The following is a 27458-nucleotide window of genomic DNA, read 5'->3' as shown; positions in this document are numbered from 1 at the left end:
ACTAGATGTGTTTTACTTTTGGTACAGCTTCTTCGTCAGACTTGACAAAGAATTGAACTGGTAGTCGTCGGGGGTAAATATGGTAATGCCTATCTGATCCTTAATAATGTTGTGTAACAATATGTGTCTATTTTTCAGGTATTTTTAAGGTACCGTTCATCTGCCGTTCTCTTGTTTCGGAAGGATGGCATAACTGCCACGCAGACTGAGGGTTTTCCAGCCCCACCTGACCGTCAATACCCTTGGGGAAATGACATCTGCACAATCTCTTCACCAAGATGATTTGCCGGAGATTAAGGGTTAAAGAAGTTTTTCATCATCGGTGTTGTTATGTTTCAGATTATGGCATCCAAATATACTGAACTGCACTTGTCATTATTTATTTTTTTGAAAAATAAACTAAATTATTAGTAAAACATTTAATACAAAAGGTCCCGCTTAATAGTGTTTTTGTCCTCGAATTAACATGTATGTAGAGTGGTAGATGGTTCTTGACCAGTACGTTTTTACCACAAAAGTAGTTTACCCCTAACAGTACAGGCCTACAGATTTGGGTACATAAAATATCTGCATGGAGACCTTGGTCCAAGACACTGTTTTGAATGGAAACCAGAATTCTTGTTGCTACTAATGTATATGAGTGTAATAAAAGTAATTAATAAAAGTGTTGAAATCAATTGGTCTGGTCTGTTGTTTTATACTACATGGCTTGCAAAATGCATTCGTTCAAAGTCTCACATTGAAAATTAGCCCAAACTTCTAAGACTAAGAACTATGGTAGGAGTGAGACTGCTTAACACTATTCTCTGTACTGGTATTATTCAGAAAATATTACAAAAAAATCCATTATATATATAAAGGTTTGGTTTATTCTGACTAAATACAAATGCAATTAATCAACATCTACCATATATAATTTATGTACACTGACAGGTTTAACAGTATACTGAATGTAACTTATATTTACCATACAATACAGCCTTTTAAACACCATCATATTATCATATTTTCTGACAAAAAGAGTAATTTAATAATTCAAAATGCATATATATTACTCTCAAGGATGTGAAAAACAAGAATAATTTACTCTCTACTGCATGTTAACTGCATGTGTGCCTTTGTTTCAATATAAGAGCGCAAGTTATAAAAATGATGTAATGCCCTTGTAATAAAAGAAAGATAAACAAACCGGCATAATCGGCCACAATTCAATATATAAAACATGTATGAGCTAATGTAGTGAGAACATGTATTAATGACACGAACATTACAATTTTGGAATTAAAATACAAATATACTTTGTTATGCAGTTGTAGACACAGTTATTACCATTGAAAGACTATTTATTAATGTTTTAATTACAGTCTAAGATATGCAAAGTTTAAAACACAGTATGACGTCAAAGGAAAAACTTGTGTGACATAGTGTGACTTTGACTTTCAGGTGTATTAAGTAAACAATATCCCAAATACATCATTAACAACATGTTTTTGTAACCATCTTATTAATTAATATATAAGCTCAATTCTTACGTTAAAGGAAGTTTGGAAGTATACTACTCCCTAAAAATGGGTTAAAACTTCCAAACTTAATTTCTTGGAAGTACAAAAACTTCCATAATTTTGAAGAAAACTTCCAAAGCCAAATGCTTGGAAGTTCAAAATATCAAAACCTTGTGTCAGTATTACTTATATGCTCACAATTTCAATCAGTCTTGAAGTAAAATGAATTATTATAACATTAATCTGTGAATCTGGCAAGATATAATTTCAAATTATTTGATTTTTAACATACTATTTAAAAAATACTGGAAAAAATTGTATGAAGAGAAACTGTAACTTCCAAATTTCAATGTAAAACTTCCAATATTGATGGTCAGGAAGTTCATACTTTCAGTTTCAAATTCTTAATGGAAGCCCTGTAAACTACTGCCTATGTCATTTAAATGTTATAGTTCGACTTTATGCAAAAGTATGGTATAATTTTAAGGTTCTCATTAGCAAAAATGGTATAAACGTCACCAAATGGTGTGTATAATACCGTGTACATGAATGAGAATGAATGAATAAATTTTGTATTACAAAAGAGGCAGAGTTCCAATGGATTTTAATTGATCATTACCATTCATGAGTTGTTAAACGTGTAAGAGCCTTGGTAATTTACAAAATATTGTGATATATGTTTACTTTTAATATCTTGAAAAAAGTGACATTTGAACAAATAAATAAATTCAGCAACACTTGTTTTTACCAAGATATCACAAAGATGGCATTATTTTGCATTTTTTTGTCAATATTATAACTTGTTTCAATAGGTATCTTATTTAATTATTTATTTATATTTACACAACACAAGAGATAATTTTCTAGGTAACAGATCTTGGCTGGCATTTAAAAGTCATTGCCTAACTCGAAGTTCATCTCCCACATTTTAATAGTGAAATTAGATTTAAAAGTTTTAAGCATAAACAGTTGATTTTTTTTGGTTAAAGTCTTATGACAATAAAGAAATTTTGATATTATCTAAAAACAATATTATTAGATCATTGAGATACTTTGTGAGATGTGTTTGAATTGATCATGTATTCTTTTCTAAACAAATTATTTAAAAGTGTTAGCTCATATATGGCATTTTCGTTACCAGTAATAAAATTTTGTGTAAGAATGAATTTCGAAAATATATTAAAATGTGGAACATTTTGCATTGAAATCATCATAAGTTACAGTCTTAATTATTATTGAGCTTTAAAATGGTATGTAAATCACATAAAATATAGTATTACAATCATAAAGTTTAAACCATAATCAGTTTAAATGACAACCTGGCAAAATGTTATTTTGACTTGAAATTGAATTTCCATTTTGATTGGAAGTAGCACCTAATACTTCAACTTAACAATCACTCAAATAATATTCTGATTAGAACAGAACAGAATTGTATAAGATGATACCATCACAGTACAGAGTCAAATAACAACAAATACATTTACAAATATGAATTCAACAAGTCACATAAAACAAAACCGATGTAGGTTGAATACAAATAGAAATAAACTAGAGCTGTCACAGGAGTGACAAATACCCCCAAATGCCGCCTGGACACAGGAATGGCAAACCATTCCTTTGAAAAGAGGCCATAACTCCAAGGTTACTGCACACTGCATCTTCTTTTATCATGCATGTATTGTTTAATTTAAATCTGTTGAATAATTTAGAAGTTACATTGCTGACAAGAAAAACTAGATGATCTCTTCTGGAATAAGACATCTAGAGCATTCACTAGCTTTTCTTCCAACACGATCATCATCAAATTTTACAAGTACATATTTGGGCTTGAATGCATCCTCATCCACCTGGGAATAAATCCCGAGACTTTTCCTGTAGCCGAATTAACAAGTCCATCTGACAGGTCAATATTTGTAGTAAGCACTACAAAAATTGTTAAATCCGTTTAGCCTTTCATGAGTTATCGTCCGAAAACCGTTTTTCTTTTTTAGTAACAGTGACCTTGACCTTGGCCCCACCAGCCCCAATATCAAACTTGACCTGTATCTTCTGATGTTACACCTGTGTTCCAAATTTGTTTTAAATTTGTATAGCCTTTCATGACTTATCGTCCAGAAACCATGAAAACCGACCGACCGACCTACAAGCTCACTAACTTGATCTGCATCTTCTGATGTTACACCTGTGTACCAAAAATTGTTCAAATCCGTCTAGCCTTTCATGAGTTATCGTCCGGAAACCGTTTTTCTTTTTTTAGTAACAGTGACCTTGACCTTGGCCCCACCAGCCCCAATATCGAACTTGACCTGTATCTTCTGATGTTACACCTGTGTACCAAAATTTTTTCAAATCTGTCAAGCCTTTCATGATTTATCGTCAGGAAACCGTTTTTCTATTTTTAGTAAGTGACCTTGACCTTGGCCCAACCAGCCCCAATATCGAACTTGACCTGTATCTTCTGATGTTACACCTGTGTACCAAAATATTTTCAAATCTGTCTAGCCTTTCATGAGTTATCGTCCGGAAACCATGAAAACCGACAGACCGACCGAATGACAAGCTCACTCCTATATACCCCTTCAAACTTTGTTTGTGGGGGTATAATAAGTTGTCATGAGAAAATGCAAATAAATGCACATACATACAATTATGAGGATATGCTAAAATACCACAAGCATTAAATAATATATGTGACTCTTTCAATGACTGTTTTGTTGCGCACACATTGTGTTTTCTTTCCATTTTACCGGGTAATGTAATATTTATATGCAGCTTTTGTGTGTCCAAAGACCTAAAATAGTTTAAGTGTAACACAAAGTTCTTGGTCAATGTGATGGTATTCCCTGTTTTATCAACAATGCTCTCAGAATGATTTGATCCTCGATTCTTCATCGTCACTTTTGCATGTGTGTTGAATCATTCCAGAACATACCCGTAGTCACATTCTGGGTTCTTCCATCAGCCTCCAGTTAGATTTACAAATCTGTAATGTATTAACAAATGCAATGTCTGTTGCGTAGACATAAAAACAAAGTTATTTAGTGGTGTACAGTTTGTCTGGACAAAGTTATTGCAAATGCACATTATTAAAACTAATATTCAGCAATAGTTAACAAATCATTTTGTCAATGTGAGCAGATAAGATATTCACTGTTGAATTTTTAGACCGTCTCTGTGGCCTAGTGGTTAAGGCATCTGCCTACTGAGCGGAAGGTCGTGTGTTCGATCACTGGCCGCGTCATACCAAAAGATGTTTAAAGTTGGTACAAGTAGCTCTCTTGCCTAGTGCTTGGCTTTTAAAGGGTAGTGCTTGGAAAAGTGGTGTACTCAGTACTAGTTTAACCATGGAAAATTGTACCCCGTGTATCGGTGCTTTACACCGAGCTCATAAAAAACCCCAAGGATGTCTCGTAAAAAAGAGCTAGGGTATCGCACTCGGACTTCCTTGTATCCCACTACTCTCTCTTCCGTGAGCTGTACCATCAGCAAAAACAAAGGACCCAGTTGGAAATTAGTGCTTGAACTTTTACGGGTTATCCTTGACCGCAACGTCTAAAGAAATACATACAAACATACATTGTCTTAGTGGAGGGGAAGAACAAGGTGTTCATTCTTGCTATTTTATTTGACAAATGTCATTGAGATGTAATAACTTTAGCATCAAATAGAATATTTTACAATAGGAATGGCCATTTTAAAGGATTTTTTTAATAAACAATTTGTCCCTGAAGGAAATACATTTTTTCCTGAAAATCCTCCTGGAAATCCTCAATATAGCACTGAACACCCACTAACCTCTTTTCTGGTGTGTCCCCATCCAGTCTGGCAATCTGTGCTCTCATATTTTTCCACATGTCAGTTCAGCGCCACCAAAGAGTATGCTTTTCATCAAAGTCTTCTTCCTTAAAATTTAAAAGTGTGGATCACTCATTTTTGCAAAATTAATCAATATTGAAGGACTATGCTGCACACCAAAAAAGATAATGAAAGAATGGGATGACAATTTTCTAATACTAGTAGATTACATATTTCTTGACCATACACAAGCATATTCCTTAAACACAATTTTAAACCAAACTTCCTGAACATTATTATGACAAGGTCAATAAAGGTAACTTTGTTACACATTAATTCAATTGCTGATGATAGCTTTCAGTCTGTTACCAAATTGTATCTGCTTTTAGCTCCTCTTTTGTTCTGTAATTTGGAATTAAGTCATGGATATTTTGTAGCATTTTAATCATATCATTCACACTTGTCCAGTTTTTATTTTTTATAAATGTATATCAATGGATTCCTGAAACTCATGAAGGAAATATACATTCACTATTTTACAAACTAAAACAATAATGTATGATAAAACAAATTCATCAAATGTTTAACAAAGTTCATCCCTCTTCAACATAATAAACAAAACTCATCCATCTTCAATTTAGTAATACATCAACTTATAATTTTAAGTACCATTACAGCGGCCTCCTTCTAGCTTACATTAACAATTCTAGGCTTGTTTTGAGGAAATACTGTATTTGTTGATTTAGGGACCATCTGGTTTCGAGTCCCTTTTGATAACACATAAAGCCACATGTAAAGTCAAATGTTAAGTCATATGTAAAGTCGTATTTGACTTTGACCTAAGTCTCATTACATCCACAGTTCCATCATTATGCCTTGTACATAAGATGTTGAATACAGTTATAAAGAGTGGAACAGTATGATATCTGTTTAGTTGAATGATCTTTTGTCCTATCTCAGCCGAGATAAAAGAATTCTTCAGCAGAAAATTATATATACCTGTTCTGCAGACATTGTTTGTGTTGATTCTTACCTCAGCGATAGCCATCCATGTCAGTAGCTTATTGTGGTGCTTGCTTGAAACTCTTAGTTTAGTGACCTGTAAAGGAGACTATTCCTGTATAAGTATTAATTTGATGTCTAACAGTGAAGACCTAACATTATGAATATGAAATCAACTGTTTTCCAATATCTACCATTTTCCTCAAAAATAATATTGTATGCAGATGAAAGGGAGTGCTGTAGTAAGCACAAAATATTATGAAAAATGATCTATATCATAATGTTTTGTCCCAAAATGTTTAAGGCCTTAACAAATAAGGAGCATGATTCCATCAATGTGTCACCTGTAACCTATATCTTCAGGATAACTAAATATAGGTGAACAACTATGAAACTTAATGATATTGTTTGCACAACTCTATTTATGATAGAAAGACAACCAAACATACATGCCCACAAACTCACCATAATGAAGGTTCCCAAGAAAGACATCTTTTCTAAGTCTTCCGATGCCATGGCCTCAAGATAAAACTGCAATAGAAAAAAGAAAGAAAGTTAATCAAATGTCTAAGCAATAATTACATACCACTGTGATCAAAACACGAACAGCAATTATGATTTTGAAATGTTCAAGGCAATATGTGAGACTATATATTTTTTTAAATCATCAGAAATGAATGCTTACAATATAAAGACAGGCTAAATGGTATACATTTTTCTTGCATACCGGACGTGTATTTCCGGTCATGTGACCAGTGCTGGAAAAACCCATCTTACATACCCCATGTAAGATGAGTCACGCGCAACAACGCGCCACTTCTTATTTCTTTTATTGTATGATTTATGAATAGTATATTATGCCATTTCAATTCAGCGCTGTCAAATATAAATGTTTGCAAGACTTTTAATTAAAATTGAAAATAAATAATCGTAAAAAACGCTAGTTTTAGTTATTTAAAATTACTGCGCTCTATGACGTCAGTAAACAACGTCGCACACGCTTTTTGGTGTAATTGTACAAAAGTTCGTTTTCAACGTCATTTTTTTCCACAAATTGATAAATTAAGATATGCAAGAAAAAATATCAATCATGTGTTTCTGGTACGGATAGAAAATCCGACCCTCGAGCACGCTGCGTGGCCGGTAACTCGGCAAGCCTCGTTACCGGCTTACGCACGTGCCCTCGGGTCGGATTTTTCTATCCGTACCGGTAACACATGATAGATACTTATAATACACTGTGCTAAAAGAAAACATAACTGACAATTGATTTTAATCTCTAGACTTACAGTTTAAATGTTATAGACAAAACCAAGAAGTGTACCATATTTATGCCATTGCATGAACGGCATAACAAAAAATGTCAATGTAAAAAAGTATTCAATGGCAATGCTACGTAGCAATTACGATAGTTATTTGTGATTGGGGAAAAGACAAAGCGATTTTACTTGAGACATTTTTCTTCATGCTCAATCTGTAATACATGTGAAAAACAACAATAGTTCTCTATCAAATTCTAGATGTAATTCTAGATGCTCAGTTATATTAGTGTAAACAGGTTTTCACAAAGAATGGCCCACATGTTTTGCCATAGCTTTAGTGTCATGCAGAACAAGTTAAATCATTGTATATTAATATTTACTCTCCGTCATAAAAATCTTCAAACAATTCCTAGATTTGCAAAGGTTTTACCCTTTCTCTGTTTTGTGAATGTTGGCTGAACTCTAGCTGTGATTCACCAATAGTGTCAATGTTGAGCGGCCACAGTAGTGTCAACTCACATGCCCGCTGGACAGATGTGGGAGTGATCTGGTGGATGGAGTGTCGCTGGTTGGCTGGAAAGTGTACGTTTTACTTTCCTTGCGGGCATACAGCTGGCCATCCAATCTGGCTTTCAGTTGTCCAAATATCTGAAGTGAATATAAATGAAGTACAATTTTCTTCTTTTCGTTAATTGTTCGATACAATTTTAACTTCACATCAAGCAGTTGGAGAGTGTCTTTTTCCCCTGGCAGTCCAAGCAGTACGGTGCCATTCTTAATGGCACCATGAATTGGGATCAACACATGACAGTCATGGATGTCATTAATTAACATGACTGGCCTCCCTTTGCCAAACGAGAGATGAATAACTAGGAAAACCATAAATTTACAATAATGATAATATTAAAACACTAATTGAAAAAAAACACTACCATTAAAGGAGAGTCACTGAGACAAGCAGTTTATCTTCTTTCATGATAGATTTGTCTCCCTTGCCTAAAATGTTGAAAATTCTTTTTAAAATATCTTTTATGTTGCCACTGTAATATCTCCATACATTGTTAATTTGGTAATATCTGGAGAAAGAAATATTTTTAAAAAATGAGTTGTGTAAATTCCAAACCTTGTTTCCCAACTAATATTGTCTTCATATTAATAAGTGTACTCATGTTTACTTCATTTCATCGACAGCATGCATGTTGGGACATAAATCTCCAATTATATGATGTTTGTTTAAATGTTCAAGGTGACATGTAGAGGGCTTCCATTATAAAGGTAGTTCAGAATTATAGCTTATTTTTTCCCCCTCAAAATGGCCTCAAATTTTCAAGGTCGAGGGCTTAAAAGTAAACAAATCTTTCCTATAAAGATATTCCATTCCAAGAGTGAAGGCAACAGAGATAAAGGTATCAAGATCTTACTTTCGAGGCCACAGTTTTGATAACCATGGAAGTAAAATGACATATTTGATTACAAATTATTGAAGTTGACATATTGTTTTTTGCAAATCATTTAAACCTAAAACAGAAGTTGGGAAATAGAGGAATAAACTCTCAGCGTCCATGAAACTGAACCTTTGCTTTCAGAGAAGAACTTCCAAAATTTGACGGTAAGGATTTCTTACATCCAGTTTCAAATTTTTAATGGTGGCTCTGCATGTTTATATCTTTGCTTCGTTTTAAAATTACTCACAAGATCTCGGTGAAAATGTGTCTACATTATTTAATTGACTAGTGACAATAAAAAATCGGTATTGTGCAAATGCTTTTATTTGTCTGATGCCTACGCTTTGTCTGAACTTACAAAAACTTTACCAGTATTTAGAGACAATTCTTTTTTGTACATTGTCAGGTCATTACTTTTTTGAACATTCATGTAGGAATGTCAAAATTCTATTAAGTATTTATAACTTTAATACTTTTTTGACAGATACCTGCATTACCTGATGTACATTCTTGTAAATGGACGGCTGTCTGGCCAGATCCATCACTTCACCACCATCATACTTGAACCTGTAAACAATTATTACCGTTACCAACGTAACATGACAATTCTGACACTGTTTGCCTGTTAGATTTATTGTTATGATTTTTGCTATTTTTGTAGCCACTCGGGTAATATTACTGTAGTTTTAGGTGCTCACTCAGAGAAATATATGTTATTCTTACACTGGAACAAACAAATACCCTCTATTATATAACATGCAAAATAGCAAGCACAATATGATATCACCTCTGTTTACCAGTTACACTGCTATGATATTTTCAATGCACCACACCATCTGTTGTGGAGATACCGCGCATATTTCTGATACCGTGCCAGGGCGTGAGTAGATTTCACGCAGTCAAGGAGGGTGACCTTATGGCGCTTGCTGTTGAAAACCTGATGGTACCTTCACTCTGTAAAGTCAAACAAGAATAAATAAAGTATAAAGTAGAGAATTCAACAACTCTGATATCATTTCTGCAATACATAACATATAAAAGGGCATATCTTACACATGATTTACCATTTAATACAAACAAATATGAAACCAGTTTAGGAAACTTATAATGTGATCCTTTGTTGAGCTTTTCGATAACAAGTTTCATAAAATTTTGTATTAAATGGCAATGAATGTAAGATTATTTTATCATACGCCACATTCGATGGTAGAAATGAAACTTTTTTGTTATTTTTTGGTATAAAGTTAAGTGCTTAATATACAGGCAAAAACAAATTCAACTAAATTATATTACACTAGTGCTTACCGGTATATATGTAAACATGTAATGGTTGTCTTCCACATGAAGCAAGCAATGTGCATACGACAAAGATGTTTGACAATTTTGATCACTGCATACAGATGCAGTCAAAACGATTAAATCCCGAAGAACTACAAGCGTATCAACATACAGTCAGCATATGTAGACTTTAATGCAACATGCAACATATTAAAAATCCAGAATATGAACAAGCCCAGAAAGCAATTTACCATTATAGGGCTTGTAAGTTCATAGACTGCATACATTTTCCTTGATAAACTTATTAACCATCTACCCTAATGTTAAAAAACAAACATTCAGGCAACATTTAACAGGGTTCTCAATAAGATTAAGAACTGACAGCTGGCCAAAATGGAGAGTTCAAATGGCAATTGTGCTGGTTCAAATTTTGCCTAGGTTTAGGTTTCATTATTTGTTGTTATTGCTGATAATTTGTGTTATTATAAATCACATTTTGTCAACTAAATGCAAAAACATAATAACTGCTTACTTAATATACAGTACTTGAGCTCTTGCACTACGGTGTAGCAATGATCCTTTGCATAGTACTTTGACTAAGTTATATTTATACTCTACAGGACTTGTATCCACTGTGTTATGCAGTAAAAGTGCTGAATGATCACATATGGGTTGGGTATGTGTCACAAAAGCCCATTAAACTACCAGTACAATGTATTTAATATTCATTAGCTTGAGAGAGACAAGCAAAAAAGTAACATATATTTGTCGCACGTTCATGCCTAAAATGCTGGATATTTTTTAAGCAAGATGTTCATACATACATCTAATACAGGTAGCCATTAAATATTAAAGCAATAGTGCAAATTCATGGTTTGAGTGAAAAAAATCAAAAGACCCCTGAAGACTCTGCTCACATATATGACATTCTTACCATGTGGTGCGTACATCTGCAGCTGGAGGTAGGTAATTTATTAAGGCAACGCTCACTTAATAACTTTCACTACACTTGTTTTATTTTTTATGCATTACAAACTCATGTAAGATCCTGAATGGACACTCAGGTGACGCAGTCCTGAAATCACACTTTAAAATGAATAAGTCTGAATCCTTACACTAGAGTTTGGCATCAAAAACTTTTAACAAACCCTACTATATAAAATCAAGCATTTGATCAAGCCAGTAAAGCATTATACAAGTGCAGGGCTTGCGTGCTTGTGCTAATTTTGATCATTGGTGACCCTTTGCATATTTTGAGTAGTATAATTCATTGGGTCACATACATGCCATATTTCTGGGGACCGATTCAGGGGTTTGTTCAGAAAGGCTGAAATTCAGGGGGATAGAGTTCAAGGAAAATCTTTTAGAAGGTCTAAGTGGGCGAAATATCAAAATAATTTCAGACGCAAGGCAAACAAAATGAATTCACATATATTTATTGCTATGATAACCTTAAATTTCCCTAAAAAGAAATATAAAAAGTCATGGGGATTTTCCCCCACCGAAGGGATATGGCATGTATGGGGTGAATGCCAGAAAGAACCAAAACCTTTTATATTCTAACGTTGCTTGGTACATCCACAATTATTATGTTCGATGCTAAAATATTAATATGCAGCATTTTAATTATAAAAATATGTGGCATAAAAGAAATATTACCTTAACTTTAACTATTTTCAGTGTGCGTAGTTTATATGAGGATACAATGCCAGGTTGCCTTTTACTGTCTCCACTGTTCTGAAAAAATGAAAAGAAATAAAAAACATGTAGAGTGCAAAAATAACTCTTTAAATGTGTTTCTCTGCAAACATGAACAGCTTTATCTTCATTCTTGTGTCATAATGTTTTTCGAAAGTTCAACAACAAGTAAATGGTGTCAGATGCTAGTGTACAAATTTAAATTATGTATATATTAGCTCAATTTGACTTGACTCTTAAGTCAAATTACGATCACCCTAATTAGTTTACTATTGTGTTTGATAAAATAGTATATTGAATCCTAGCCATTAAAAATTGAATTATTTTAGGCATGATTTACAAATTGCTGTTCAAATGAGTATCTGTTAGTTGCTGTGTGGAGTTTTGATGATTTGTAAATGTAAAAAAACTAAATTTCAGCAACACATATAAAAAAGAAATGTTGCCATCATAAAATCATCCTTTTTTTGTACCAGCGTCCATATGCAGGCTGTAATAATGTACTCTCAGTCTGTGGATGTTACATGTTGTGTCACACATTGCCATATTGCGGATCCTGGTCCTTTACAAGGCCTGAAAAGCAGAGAAATTTAACCTTCTAAATTTGGCAATGAAAGAAATTGAAAGAACAAAAATTATTTTCAACAAAATGACAAAGTACCAGGTATATGACACTGCACTAACTCATTTTTGCATTTTCATGTTGAAAGAATCTGTACTATCATAACATCTTGGTGAAAAACTTGTGAAAATATCCTTATTCTTTGTTCGCTGACATAAGTAACAATAGCATAATATTGGTCCGCTATTTGCTGCAGTTAAAGTGAATCGTACTACGTAGTGGCCAGTTTTTATTTTGTAATTGGTTGCACTTCATTGTAAGAAGATACAGAAAATAAAAAATGCACAATACCCAGGAAACAAATTTGAACGCACAACTTTGGAGAATAACACAAATGACATTGATTATGTCAACATTAAAGCAGTAATCAAGCAGGTGCTTGAACATATTCTCGATTTTATAATGAGTTTGGAGAAATCTTAATTTTGAATCCTAAAATAACACTACATTAACTATTATAAACATCATAACAGCAAAATGGAACATACTCTCAACTACACTGGATATAATGCTGCTGAATGGGAGGACTGTAAGTTGAAGTTCATTTATTGTGTCGTCCATTCTTGCAACTGCCTCGCTAACTCACTTTCTCTGTTCATCTTGGTTCTGAAAGCAAATATGAATACTTATAGATTATGTAAACTGTTTAATGCTTTATATCTAACTTGTAATTTAACTACTATTATAATTATTATCTAAAGGTTATCAAATCCCGGATGTCCATGTATTTATATTGGGCTTCATTTCATTATATTAGAAGATAACTCATGCCATTCAAATTGCCATTATTGGGAATTTTTGCATGAAGATGTTAGAAATTGGGAAAAAAAAACAAGAAATCACAGCAAATTTAACAAATAAATAAACATATATGATAAAGCTGTGGTTAAAGTTTTTTTTTCAAATTTATTAACAAAGTGCCAATTTCTGTTTATAATTCTCTGTCTAGTTTTTGCCAAGTTGAACTAATTGTACAGCTCCAAATTGGGGAAAATATATACTTCTGGCATTGCCAATCTAGTAAACAAGCAGCTAAAAGTTAGCTTAAATGAAACTTGATATAAGACGGACAAACATTTAAGTTTCATATAAATAAATAATAACATATAAACTGTTTTGAATATCAAACTTATTCCTGAAAAAAGTAGTTTTTTTTACAAACTTGTGGTTGATTATGCCCCAGTCAATTGTAACCACAACCCCCCCCTCCCCCTGTCCAGGGAATAGCGGGGAATTTGACTTTTGGTCCAGGCAACCCCGGCTAAAATCCCGCCCTGCGGTGATGAACTGATGGTAAAATCCCCACCAAATGCCCTCACTGCCAAGGGACCTAAGGTAAGGCCCCTTTCCCGCTATATTTTCGCAAAGACAAAACCACCACATTCACCCGGCACTGTGGGGCCGAAAGGTATAAACACGGCCCATTTCCCAGTCTATCCCCGGACCTGGGTGGCCAAGGTTACAATTGAATGGTCCATAAGGACTGCTAAACAATTAAGGAATCTACACTGATTCATTCAAAATAATTCAAGCATTTTTTTCGAAGGCCTTAAAGGCCATAGTTCGCTATTCAATCATTATAACTGACACCTTGTGTGAGTAAGAAACAGCTGCTCAGTTAGCTCAATCGGTAAAAGCACCATGCTTGTGTTCAGACGGTCACATTGGTCCTAATGTACAAGCACTTTTCCTTCCAGATTAAATTCACTGGGTCAGGCGTAAAAAAACAAGAGTGCCAGGATCAGAAATTTGATTGCAGGGTTGAGTATATTTTGAATGTGTTAAGAACCAACCGCTCGATTATCACAATCAGTTAGAGCATTTGAATGCAGTGTGTTCCAGAACATGAGTTTGAGCCCCATCGACACCAAGTGCACTCTTAGGCTTAATCAGAGGATTGCTATACTTCCATGACCATGTAATAAAGCAACAACTACAAGATAAAAACGTTTTATTTTTTTATATAATCTGTATTATGTTGCTGTTACTCGCTCACAGGTACCACTGACAAGACGGATCATAAATATCTGTATTAAATAATGGTAGCTAAGCAGTGAAATAAAATGTGCAAAGAACATAATTATGGGAGTGGACTATCAACATACAGCTGAATAATAAGCAAAAGTCATGTACTATAGTTATCCGAATTTGCCGCCGGAAGTCTTCAATTTTATCTACGGACCCAACGAAAAATTACCTCAAATGCATACACCGTTGACAAGAAAATCCAGTTTACTATGCGGTTATAAGCGGTACTCGAAAACTCTCAGGCAGAATTATCGTTCTTTGCAGCTTTCAAGTTTTTGCCAAATAAACTTATTTTTGCATAGAAACATACCAGCGCACCAAATTTTATGCGAACGTAACGCCATTTCGAGAATTATCTCGTTTAATGTGTATCCCAGCACTGTGCGCAATGACGTTTGATTTGAAATAAAGGCTCAAATTTCAAAACAGTAAAACAATCTAAACGTTATTTCACTGGTTTAAACAGTGAATTTTTACTGTGAGTTCACTAATAAATATCCATACAACCGGAAAGCATACAATAAATGTATCCATTGATACTATTTTTCACCAGAATCCCAATTAAGAGTGTATTTTTCAGGTGAAGTGTGTTTGGCCCGAAGTTTTTTGTATTTTGTATGTTTATACCTTGTTAAGATTTATTTTACATAAAGACCTGTGTATATTGCTTTAGTTGCTTTTTGTGTTAGCCATTCTCATGCATCAGAGGTTCGATCGTGATCAAATCAGGTGAAAGGTACGTAACTCTGGTGAACGAGAATGGTATTAGCTTGCCTTTCAATACTTTTAGTAATACGATGCATGTATGCTTGCATAACACCATTTTTTAAAACCATTTACCAAACACGCATGTTATGCCTTTCTTTCAGCGCTACGGAAACGGTATTACCACATGTATTATGGTAATAGTGTCAATTGCTCACATCTAGTGTCTATGTTCAGGAACTGCCAGTGTGTTATAAAAAAGACTTGTTTTAAAAATATCAAATTTTATTTCATTTTAAGTTTCAGTATTTAAAAAACATAAAAGATGTGTCCTTTCATACATGTGTTGTTGTTTTTAGAGGTAAGCACATTTTACGAAATACAATTTGATCATGTGAAGGCTTAAAGGACGCAAAAACACAAGACTTGTTGAATTGATACCCTGGGATTTTTTGAAACAGCACATATTCGTACTGTCGAATATTACTCTTCTTATTTACAATATTCATTCGGTAAATTTTCTCAACTCATACACAAAAACTTGTTGCAAGATGTATTTGTTACACTTGTAAATGAATGCATCTTAATAACAAAAAATAAAAATAAATCTGTTATATGATTGTCGACCTATCCATTACTTTTGTTACTCAATTACTTTTGTGTTGTGCGAACCCTAAACTATGTGTGATTACACTTGCAGTAAAGGTATTATTTCAGATAACAATTGTATTTTGTAAGAGCTTGTTGAACTATATACATGTGTAAGTTGTGTATACGTGCAATGTGCTTAATTTGTCCATATATAGCGAAACAAGTGGAGGACGCATCCGGCGCGACCTACCTACCCCCTTAAATCGTCCAAGTTTACTTTTTTATTTCAATAGGAGAACAAAAGTAATGAACAGGCCCAAAATAAACCACTTCGGACAAGATATTGTTAAAATCTTGAAGGGGGAGACACCCCTAAAACCCATGCCAAGCCTGATATATCTCGGTTCTGAGGGAGAGGCACAAGTCAAAAACCTACGCCCCTAAATGTCACCCCCCCCCCGGTCTAACGTCAAAACCTGGGACGGACATGAAACATGTCATCTAGGAGAGCTACAATGCTGGTTCATGCGTCGTCATTGTGTTTTAAACAACTGAAAATTATTATCTATTTTATGTTTTCAGGAGCCGACAAGCATAGCGGCTATCCACCTTTGCCCGCTTTATGAAGGAACGAATATGGTGGAAATATGTGCTCTGCACGTTTTACCGATGTGGTTGTAACAAACTAGTTCGGGGTCAATTGATCGGATGATGAGTTCTGGATCGCACACAAAAATCGCCCTTGACCCTTTAAGCCATGGCGTGTGGCATTGACCTTAAGCGAGCCGATACTTGCACTCAAAATACCACCTCGAAGTTGTGAATATGTTGCCATGAAAAATCAATATCCCAAGAGTGACTCTATGGGGAATCATATGTGGGCGGACTGTCATCTGGGATAATGATTACCCTTTCGGAAGCACAATCAAGCTCACGATTACAACTTTTGTTAGGGGACATCAATTCAAACAGATTTTCAGATCCACGTAGTTTGAGTTCTTTCCCGTCCATCGATCACGCTGGGTGTGTGTACATGATCAAGCATCGATCAGGAAGACGAATTCGTAACCGGGGACCATTACGAAATAGCTGAGACCAACTTTCTTGTTTATTGACTCCAAATAAAATGACTTGGTGCATTATAAACGCAAATGAAAACCTTATTTACTGTGTCAAATGATTTTGTAACGAATCGTTTAACTATGGAATTATTTCGTAAAATTATGGTTTTTATTTTCACTAACACGTTTGAACTGACCCCTAAGTTAAAATTTGAGTTTAAGTGAACATTTAGGTGGTTTTATATCTTTACATCCCCATTTAAAGTGCTACTTGAATGTTGACAGGTCATATACCTGACTGATTTAAGATGTTATTGTTAGTGTATGCTTGAGATAGGAGTGGGGGGTTTCAGTAAACGTCCTGGTTGTGAGAGCTTCCTTTTCACATGACAAATCATTTTAAAGATGCAAATACAAGGATGTGACTTGAATACTTAAGAGCCATTGACATCATTTTATTAGGTGATATATTTCATGATATTATTATAAGTAGGCACAATGCTTCAGGAAGAGTTTCAGTTAGTCTATGTAATAAATAAATAGCAGGCACAATTTGTTTCAGGAAGAGTTTCAGGTATTATAAGTGCAGACGTGTTGTTGACGTGTTTAGTGTGTTATTTTCAGATCAAAACAAAATTTATGTAAATAATGATTCTAATAAAGGCACAGAGTTATCAGTCATGTTCATTACACAATTTGTTTGAATAAAATCAAGACCCAATATTGCTACACCGTAAAACTGGGTTTACCAATTGTTATACAATTCCTGATGTTTGACTTCGTGCATTTATATTCAGTTATTTACACTCCTACTGGTCTTCCTTAGATAAACGTTTATATGTTCATTTTCTGTTCAATTGCATTATATTTCGCTGAACGCAAAAACGACCTTTGTAATTGGTCAAATGCCGTTTTTGATCGAGGTCATCGGTAAAACAAGTGACGCCGTGGTAGCCGCTGCTGTGGAAACAACCGAATTTTTTACTACTTTCAGACCTTTTCAACATATTAGTTGGATTATCCCACAGAAATTATGCAAATAAATAGTGTTAATATAAATAATGCATACTTTAGAATTGCGATTCATTTATGTATGACCATATATTACCAAATGATTTCATGCCCCATAGACGACCGCAATGCTAAAACATTAAATCTTTAAATAGTGAGCGCAGCATATGTCCTTTCCGCATGTGGTATTAACAATGTATGTGTATGACTACGAATGGAAGATATTTGTTTCCCACCCCGTACCTAATGGTAAGTCTTTGGTGGAGCATAACCTGTGAGAGCGGGAAAATTGAAAATCGTATAATATTAAAGATCAAACAGTTTTATTCACTACATAGTTCTACTTTCTATTTATAGCTTTACATACTGGTTAATGCACCATTTAAAAAATCAACACTAGACTCCATAATAAACACTTGTAACTGTTGAACGGTTACCTAAAATAGGGCCTACTAATGCCCTCCTCTAATTAACTAATTAACAGAAAAACACTATTTTCGTTTTATATCGGTCTCCATATATACTAGTGCTTTGATATATTCAAGATTCGTGTCATTTAAATTTAAAAATTAAACATAGCTTTATTTAACCTTTGTAGCGATTTTAAAATGGTAGTCTTTAGATTGACAATATGGACCGTCTCAAAACATTATTTTCCAAAGAACCGTAATTAAACATTGCGGCATTCAAGTCTCTTTTGGAAACTGTCAATGCCTCACCATACCTTTAATGATGCTTTGTGTGTGTTTTATTTTACTAAGAATCATACGTTTATACAGAAACCATCATCTAAAATTATTCACAAACTGTTTGAGCCGACCCCTTCAAACTCAAAGTGTCGTCTGTCCACAAAACTGTATAAAACTGAAGATCACTTCCTGGTCCAGATATGCGCTATCTACCCGTATCAGGATAACAAAAGGTCATTGCCGAAATAGGAGGGGGAAGTTCACATGAATGAAACAGGAAGATATTAACATATATGGCCTACATTTAATGTCGGGTGATGTTTCAGGTATAAGACCGCCAAACTTCTCAGGTTACAAACCACCAAAGCTAGACCTGTGCGTTTTGACACCGCTTGAGAATACTGTAACTTCGATATTTATTCCATATAGATCTACGCCATTTCGTTTAATTAAGATGAACCTAACGGATGGATAACATTGACCAGTATCACTTTGAAAGACTCCAATATAATAGTAGCTCAAAATTTAGCTTTTTGGCCAATTTAACCTCTCCGCTACACGCCAGTTATAGTTTTGGTTAAACCCTTCATAATTATATCATTGTTATAAATTCTTTTTTTACTCTAATTATACTGAACCCTTTGAGAGTTTATTTTATAGGCCGTCTGAACGATTTATCCAGTAAAGTAAGACAGATCATCTTTCAAGGGTAGATACAATGAGTAAAGCGATAGGATAGCATACACATTGTTAGGACCTGATTGTGTTTTTTTGTATATAATAACTTCCGTTGAGACATACATGAAAATAAACCTACGTCATTTCAGTCCGTGCTAAAGTGCTGACTAATTAGCTGACCATATTGAAATAGAGGGATACTGCTGACAAATTGCTGACTATATTGATAAAAAAAGGAAACTCTTACTAGTTAGTGAAATGAAAGTAGAATGAACGGTTATTTTATGTTCCATTATGTACTATTATGTTGTGAAATATAGTTTTTATAATATTTATTAGCTTGCTAGCCGCAAACAATCTAGCTTACTTATTTCAAAGTCGATCATAATGGTCTGATAGAATCTTCTCAAGAACTCAATTCCTGCTGGTCATGTATATTGACGACCTACAATAAACCTTATAATACAGCACATAAATTGCGTTTCGTTACCTTTTTATGGGTGAAAAAACTTTACTTTAATCAGTTAATATTATATTAAGTTTTACTTCTTTCTTTATTGTTTTCAAGTTCATGATGACTAATGAGGCCTAGATTTTTAGCTCACCTGAGCACGAAGTGCTCAAGGTGAGCTATTGTGATCGCCCTGTGTCCGTCGTCGTCCGTCGTCAACAATTTGACTGTTAACACTACAGAGGTCACAATTTGGGCACATTCTTAATGAACTTGGTCAGAATGTTACCCTCAATAAAATCTTGGACGAGTTCGATATTGGGTCATCTGGGGTTAAAAACTAGGTCACAAGGTCAAATTAATAGAAAAGCTTGTTAACACTATAGAGGTCACATTTATGACTGTATCTTCATGAAAGTTGGTCAGAATGTTTATATTAATAATCTCTAGTTCAAATTCGAATCTGGGTCATGTGCGGTCAAAAACTAGGTCATTAGGTCAAATCATAGGAAAAGCTTGTTAGCACTCTAGAGGTCACATTTATGACGGTATGTTCATGAAACTTAGTCAGAATGTTTATATTGATTACCTCTAGGCCAAGTTCGAATCTGGGCCATGTGCGGTCAAAAACTATGTCACCAGGTCAAATTTAAGGAAAAGCATGTTAACACTCTAGAGGTCACATTTATAACTGTATCTTCATGAAATTTGGTCAGAATGTGTATATTAATAATCTCTAAGTAAAGTTTGAATCCGGGTCATTTGTGATCAAAAACTAGGTCATTTGGTCAAATCATAGGAAAAGCTTGTTAGCACTCTAGAGGTCACATTTATAAATGTTTCTTCTTGAAAGTTCGTCAGAATGTTTATATTAATAATCTCTAAGCCAAGTTTAAATCTGGGTCATGTGCGGTCAAAAACTAGATCACCAGGTCAAATCATAGGAAAAGCATGTTAACACTCTAAGAGGTCACATTTATGGCTGTATGTTCATGAAACTTAGTTTGAATGTTTATATTGTTTACTTCTAGGCCAAGTTCGAATCTGGGTCATGTGCGGGCAAAAACTAGGTCACCAGGTCAAATAATAGGAAAGCATGTTAACACTCTAGAGGCCACATTTATGACAATATGTTCATGGAACATGACCAGAATGTTATTCTTGATGATATTTAGGTAGAGTTTGAAACTGGGTAATCAGGTCAAAAACCAGGCCACTAGGTCAAATCATAGATAGACTTTGTAAACGCTGTACAGGTTACATTCTCTCTTTGGTCACCATGACACTATGTCGAAATGTTTGTGTTTATGAAGTCTATGTCAAGTTTGAGTTCAAAGACTAGGTCACATGTCAAATCATAGAAAACATTGTTAAAACACTGTTGAGGCCATATTTTCTACCTTATCTATATGAAACCTGGTCAGAATGTACTTATTACAGCAAGGTAAGGTTTGCAACTAGGTAATTTGTGATATTAAAAAAATGTCTGTGATATTAAAAAAAAACCTTGGTCACTAGGACGGATCTAACCGCCTGTCACAATTGCCCTCGCCCTGAAAACACTTATTTCACACTTGAATTGGATCAGGTGAGCGATACAGGGCCTTCAGGGCCCTCTTGTCTTAATTTTGCGGGGTTATGCGCAAATCAACTAGCTTGAATTCCCAGTGAAATCGTGTTCCAGTGAACTTGTATTACACTGATCGTTTCAACATACATGTATGTATTGATAGAGCATTGGATGGTGCATGTGCATGGTATTTACTGTGTGAAAGAAACGTCTTGTACCCTCATTATATGAACATGTTTATATTGTTTACGTAGTTTATTCCAAGCATATTATAGCTGGACATCATGGTGTGTTAACAAATGGCGGACATGGGTGTCATGAGACAAAGACAAACAAAAGCACTACAAGACGACACGCTCGAAATAATTACTCAGTAACACAAATACCTTTTCAATGGAAGCGTCTACATGAAATAACTTTGGGAGGCAATTTTGTTGCTGACAGTTTTCTTTGCAAAGAGCATCATTATGTATTAGTTAGATGACATGAATTCAAATCTTCATGATTAAGAATGGGCAGAGTTTGCATAGCGAACGAGCTCTTCTTAATCATTAAGAAGGTTATCTAACTGACTTAAAATACAACCTCATTGGCTGATACATTGTCCAAGCAAAATCTGACGCATGGATTGTGGATTGTATGAGTGGCAGTGGGTTGAACCTTTTAAGTTTACATGCGTAAGTTGAAATTCTTAATCGTCTGCAATTTCATAGGCTGAAAACGTAGGTTGTATTCTTAATGTATGTATTGCCATACATGCATATGTTTTTTCTCGGGTGATCTTTTGTATAGGTAATAGATATAGACGCCCAGACGTGACAATCTAACCTTCGGGACAAGACCAGCCCAGGAGCATAAACCCCATTTTAAAAGTTATTACTTATCAACTTTAAGACAATGTGGCTACCATAAAGATGATTCAAGCAGGCAAACTCTCACTCTTTAACACAACAATAAATGTAATCATATAAGTATTTGGGGTTTACTTTTTTAGTTTTATTATTCATTGTTTTATTCTCAAGTTCATACATACTTTGATAAGAGTTACCATAAATTTACATTTTTACTTTATTCAGGAATGTTGGGATAAGAGTGAGGATGTGCACACAAACTTGTTTAAACCCCTAGTAAATTTATGTTCAACAGAGTTACAGACCCTTCGAAGGCGGTACCTAATAATCCTTGCTAATCACCTCAAGTTGTATGCATGTAGTGGGTTGATTTTAGAGTTTTTTTGTTGTTCTAAATTTCTGGTTTATGACTGTTTTTCAGTTCTATGTCAATGTGTTGACCCTGTGCCATTAATGGGGTTCGTATTTCGACTACTGGACCGTTCTGTAGTTTTTCATATAAACATTGACCCTGTATATCGCATTTTAAATAATTTTGATTCAACTACTGTATTGCTATGGTCGTCAGTGAAAACACAATAGGAAGATACATTGTAGTTACTTAATGGTATTAGAAAGTAACATGTTACTTTAAAAAGTACAAAACTAAAGATAAAGAAAACTTTTATTCAAGAATCATTCATAACAATAACACATAATACATAAGCATTTAATGCATATACAAACAATGTAATGTTTACTGGAATGATTTTAAAAAGGCTAACTGCACTGCAAATATTCAAACCAATTACTCAAAAACATACAAGTAATAGCCAACACCTTGATATTTAGATACTTATGCGATGTGCACACTTTGAAGTGCAAACATGTAAACCTCTGAGTTAAAATTTAACAATTGGCTGAACAGAAGACCAGACAAGTAGATCATAATTTCATAAATCAGATAATTAATCGATCAACTAGATACTAAATGCATATACACATGTGCATATTATAATTTTAAAGCATGTCGATTCTGATTGTTAAATCAAATTAAATGCTATTCAAGATGTCTTCATGTTTCTATGTCTTTGAGCACGTACTCTCCCAAGGCAATAAACAAATACATAAAGCAATGACACAGATTCACGTAACTATAACACAATAAAAACAAACATGGTAGCACTCAACACAACCCTTGATTCATAACAAAAAGGCTATTTTGATTAATAAAATCATTTCAGATCAGGAACTATACACTTCAACGAAGTGAAAGGCTCTAATTACAGCACACCATGAATATGAATCATACATTTGATAGATTGGAGACAGTAAAAAACAACGTACAAACATAAGTACATATTTGGTATTAGGGTCAGAAGGAATAGCTATATAGAAACTTGATTCATCATGTCTTTTGATAAAGAGCTTATTACATGCTCAACAAGTACCAAAAACGATTACCTCTATAAATCAATGATAAGGTATTCAAACGTTGAACATTAATATAACACTTTAAAGATGCATTAAACCTGCTGAATATAAACCTGGCAAAGCATGGGGTATAAATTATTCACACAGAATGAGCTTTTCTTATTGGCTCTTTTTATCAAGGGGAAATCCCCATAACATTCCTACAAGCTATTGAATTTCAATAGTTCACAATGACTGTGATATTTACTACAAATTGTTCACATATCATATTACTTCCTGAGTAAAATAAATCGGGCAACTTAACCAAGTATACTGATATCTCCTTTCTCTTTTCGCTTACAATTTACAAAACAATAGGGCATTCTGTTTAACCCATGCACAACTACACAAATATATTTTGTTAATTATAAAACATGCATGTTTATACCAGATATGACAGCATTATAAAAATAGGACATTGTCCTTTTGTCAAGTACAAATTGTATGCTTGTTATTAAGTTATACAATTCAATTGTGACTTAATGTTGGATAAAACTTCCGAATCATATGATTATTGGTTACCATAATTATATCAGTTGAAGGTCTAACAAACATGATAATGTTTATTACATTGCAATTGGTTTCAATTGTTACCTTAAAAGTATCATTCATTTCATGGCCACGCTTAACATATTTTCTATTTAAAAGGGTTAACATTGCATTATCCATATCGTCAAGACACTGGGTAAATATTTATGGCTCTTAGATACATAAGGTTACGACAAGCTGATAATATTTCAATTGCCGTCAAGTGCCATTCAATTATTTAGGTAAACATTATTCAGTGGCATATCGTATGACATATCATATAGGTAAGTCTGATAAAGAGCACAGATATTTTCTTCCCGATTCAACCTTATTTATACTTCCTAAATGATATCTAGGACGCCTTTTGAATACCTTAAATACCTATAAAGAAAAAATAGTTCAATGGTAAGCAATTTATAAGGCACATATTTACATGGCATTCTTGGTTTCCTACAACAATATTGAAATAGCAAACATATTCATATAGACAATTTGTTTAACTATATATGGTCATATATTTTACCACTTACTGATGAGACAACACTATGATGGGTAGAAAGGGTTACTACAATGCTTTTATTGCATTTGAAGATTATTATTTTTGCTCACCACACCTGTTTACAAAATATTCAACTTTATAAGTGATATACGATATACTTAACATGTTGTAAAACATTTATAAGTGAAGCGCAGTGGTTTATGGCAAAATTATTACAGCTTTCTTAAAGTGTGTTTTGGTTCCCTTCAAAGAGCTATAAACCAACATTAAGGCCTTTAAAACACATATATATATAGTGAATAATAAACTTTAACACCAATAACAAACTTAAACTGTCAACTGTCAACTTATATACACACATGATATTATATTACACAATTTGTTATACACTACTATGGCACTCAATAAGCACATGTTTTCTGGACATAAACAGCACATTCATGAATTGAAAAACACTCTAATCATTGTTGTACAATGTAAAAAGATACTCTAGTATATATATATATATACTTTTTATTCTACTCTATCTTTAACTGGCATTACTTTCCTCAATTTTCTTGGTTATAGGAATCCATATCTATATAAATGTTTTTGTATAATTTAACATTTTAACAAAACAGCAACATTTAGCAACACAATCATAGAAATGTAGATACATCTGTGAATTAACAAAGTGTTTATGAAAACAAGTTTGCTGGAATTCTTGGTTAGATGCAAGTAAAGCAATAGATCATCATCATAAATCACAAGGAGTCTAAATAGTCACAAAAGTAAAGTGCACATAATGTGATTTCAAAATAATTTGAAATATGAAACAGGACTTGATACATAACTTGAGGACTTAAGCATACGTATGGCACAAAACATCAAAATATGTAAATGATTATATCATTCTTAAATAAAATGTTAGCATATAAAATCTAAAAACACTAATACTTAGTAATACTTAAAGCACAGCAAGAAATGCGCATACATGACTCTTAGATCATGTGGACGGATACAGGAACATTTCAGACTGATCAATGTTTAACAACCGCTCCACAGAGCGACCGCAAACACTTGTATATTGTTGTTGTTTTTTAATCAATAAGGGGCATAGCTCAACAATTACTAAAACCAGAGTTCTGAGCTTTGCTGCATACTGTCTCAGGGCGACATGTGTACCAAGTTTCATTTGAATATCTTGAACATTTTGCAGAACAACAGACTATGATTCCACCGACATCAAACCCAAGGCTAGACAATAACTGGACTAGCTAAAAATATAGATAGATCTGAATGACAAATAGCATTACATGTATAAACAAAAGAAATGACATTAGGCATTATCATACTATAGAATGATTTAAATGATTATTATGCTCTTGATATACATCATCATGATATCAAATACACTGATGTCTGTATAGGAAATAAATACTTGATGATATATTATACACTTGGATACCAAACTCAGAACCAGATGACAACAAAAGTAATATTCACAATGATTTTTCCAATAATCAAATCTCTTCCTTCAGTCCTTAACAACCTTATCAGACATTCTGTAGGGAATATTGCAGGTATTACATCAGTAGCTTAGAATCAATAACTGGCTGTTACAAATGGGGGAATTCCAAACAATCATGGGGATTTCCACACAATCATGCCACCAGACATAAGCATTCTACATAATGACTTAATATTTCATGTTTTGTACTTATGATGTAGGTAGGAGAGGTTTTGTATGTATGAATAAATAAACTGCCAGTTTGATATGGTCCATGAAGAAGTGACATAATAGCTTTTGTTCAAGTATTGATTGTCATAAATATCACACTATATATAGTCCTCTGTACACTGGCACTTAAATTGTGAAGCATGAACCACATAACTAGCCTTTACTTGACCTTGTTTTTTCTACAATTGCTGTTAAGTAACTAAATTTAGATTATCATTCAATTCACAAAATGCTCCCTCAATGATATCTGTAGTAGTATCTTTGGTAGTAACTTAAACATAATTTAAATTGCAGTAATAGCTGTGCCAAAGAGATATATCAATTACAGATCTTAATTATTATGCTTTTATCTCAGATTACAACAAATATGCATCAAATATGATAGTAAATGGCAATTCATATTTTGCCCAGTTGAAAACCATTAAAAGAATGTACCTTATGAGCAAAATGTAGATCAACAGGCATATTTTTCATAATTGCAAATGGCAAATAATTCGCCTACTAATACTATGTATAAAGTAATATTACAATAATGATGTATTTTTCTCAATAAGCAAATCATGAGTCTTGTTAAAAGGTTTTCCTTCCTTTAAGACCTAGAAGCAGAATACCGTAATTGCTGTATTCTTTTGTCAATTGTTCAATGGCATGAAACAATGAAATTTTAAATTTTAATAAGACATCTTTTCATTTTCTTAGTCAAAACAGTTACAATTGATATGGAATAATATCACAGAATGCAGACTTAGATAAAAAAAAATAATCCCAAACTAACTGCTCTAGTCTGTCTAAACAATATCGTCCTCTTCACGCTTCTTCTTACTTTTCTTCTTCTTACTTTTCTTCACCTCTTCATCTTCACCAACAGCTCCTAGAGGTGGGAGAACATTCTTCTGACTAACCAGAGGCATGTCATCATATTGATCCCCTAAATTAGCTGATAGGCCTCTTCCATGTCCTTGCTGTCCAACTGGGGGCAAAGGCTGTGGCCTGAAATATCATAAAACGTATAGGTCC

General features: G+C 33.8%; 1 protein-coding gene and 2 long non-coding RNA genes across 12 annotated transcripts in view; 1 reads left to right on the top strand and 2 right to left on the bottom strand.

Moving 5' to 3' along the window:
• Window positions 1-293: 293 nt before the first annotated feature.
• On the bottom strand, window positions 294-13213 carry LOC128236319 (uncharacterized). 4 transcript variants are annotated; one of them, XR_008261319.1, is made up of 10 exons: window positions 13096-13213; window positions 12459-12558; window positions 11947-12024; window positions 9797-9963; window positions 9498-9576; window positions 7995-8212; window positions 6768-6833; window positions 6334-6399; window positions 5301-5407; window positions 294-4488 (listed from the first exon to the last, which is right to left on the bottom strand). It is a non-coding gene; the product is annotated as an uncharacterized LOC128236319 (long non-coding RNA). The 4 variants fall into 4 exon arrangements; XR_008261318.1 differs by having other exon boundaries at window positions 9507-9576; XR_008261320.1 differs by having other exon boundaries at window positions 9807-9963.
• Window positions 12925-17094, top strand: LOC128236320 (uncharacterized). Its single transcript, XR_008261321.1, has 2 exons — window positions 12925-13136; window positions 16514-17094. It is a non-coding gene; the product is annotated as an uncharacterized LOC128236320 (long non-coding RNA).
• A 5800-nt stretch (window positions 17095-22894) lies between these two features.
• The window catches only part of LOC128234064 (integumentary mucin C.1-like), a 122969-nt gene continuing 118405 nt past the window's right edge, over window positions 22895-27458 (bottom strand). For all 7 annotated transcript variants that reach the window (XM_052948043.1, XM_052948044.1, XM_052948045.1 and 4 more), the window contains one exon: window positions 22895-27431. In XM_052948043.1, the coding sequence (XP_052804003.1) occupies window positions 27230-27431 (202 nt within the window). In that variant the 3' untranslated portion in view covers window positions 22895-27229. The remainder of the gene's footprint in view (window positions 27432-27458) is intronic.

This window comes from Mya arenaria, chromosome 5, assembly GCF_026914265.1.
Source record: "Mya arenaria isolate MELC-2E11 chromosome 5, ASM2691426v1".
NCBI classification, from domain to species: Eukaryota; Metazoa; Mollusca; class Bivalvia; order Myida; family Myidae; genus Mya; species Mya arenaria.
The sequence above is the reverse complement of the archived record's forward strand: the minus strand, read 5'-3'. Positions and strand labels throughout refer to the sequence as shown.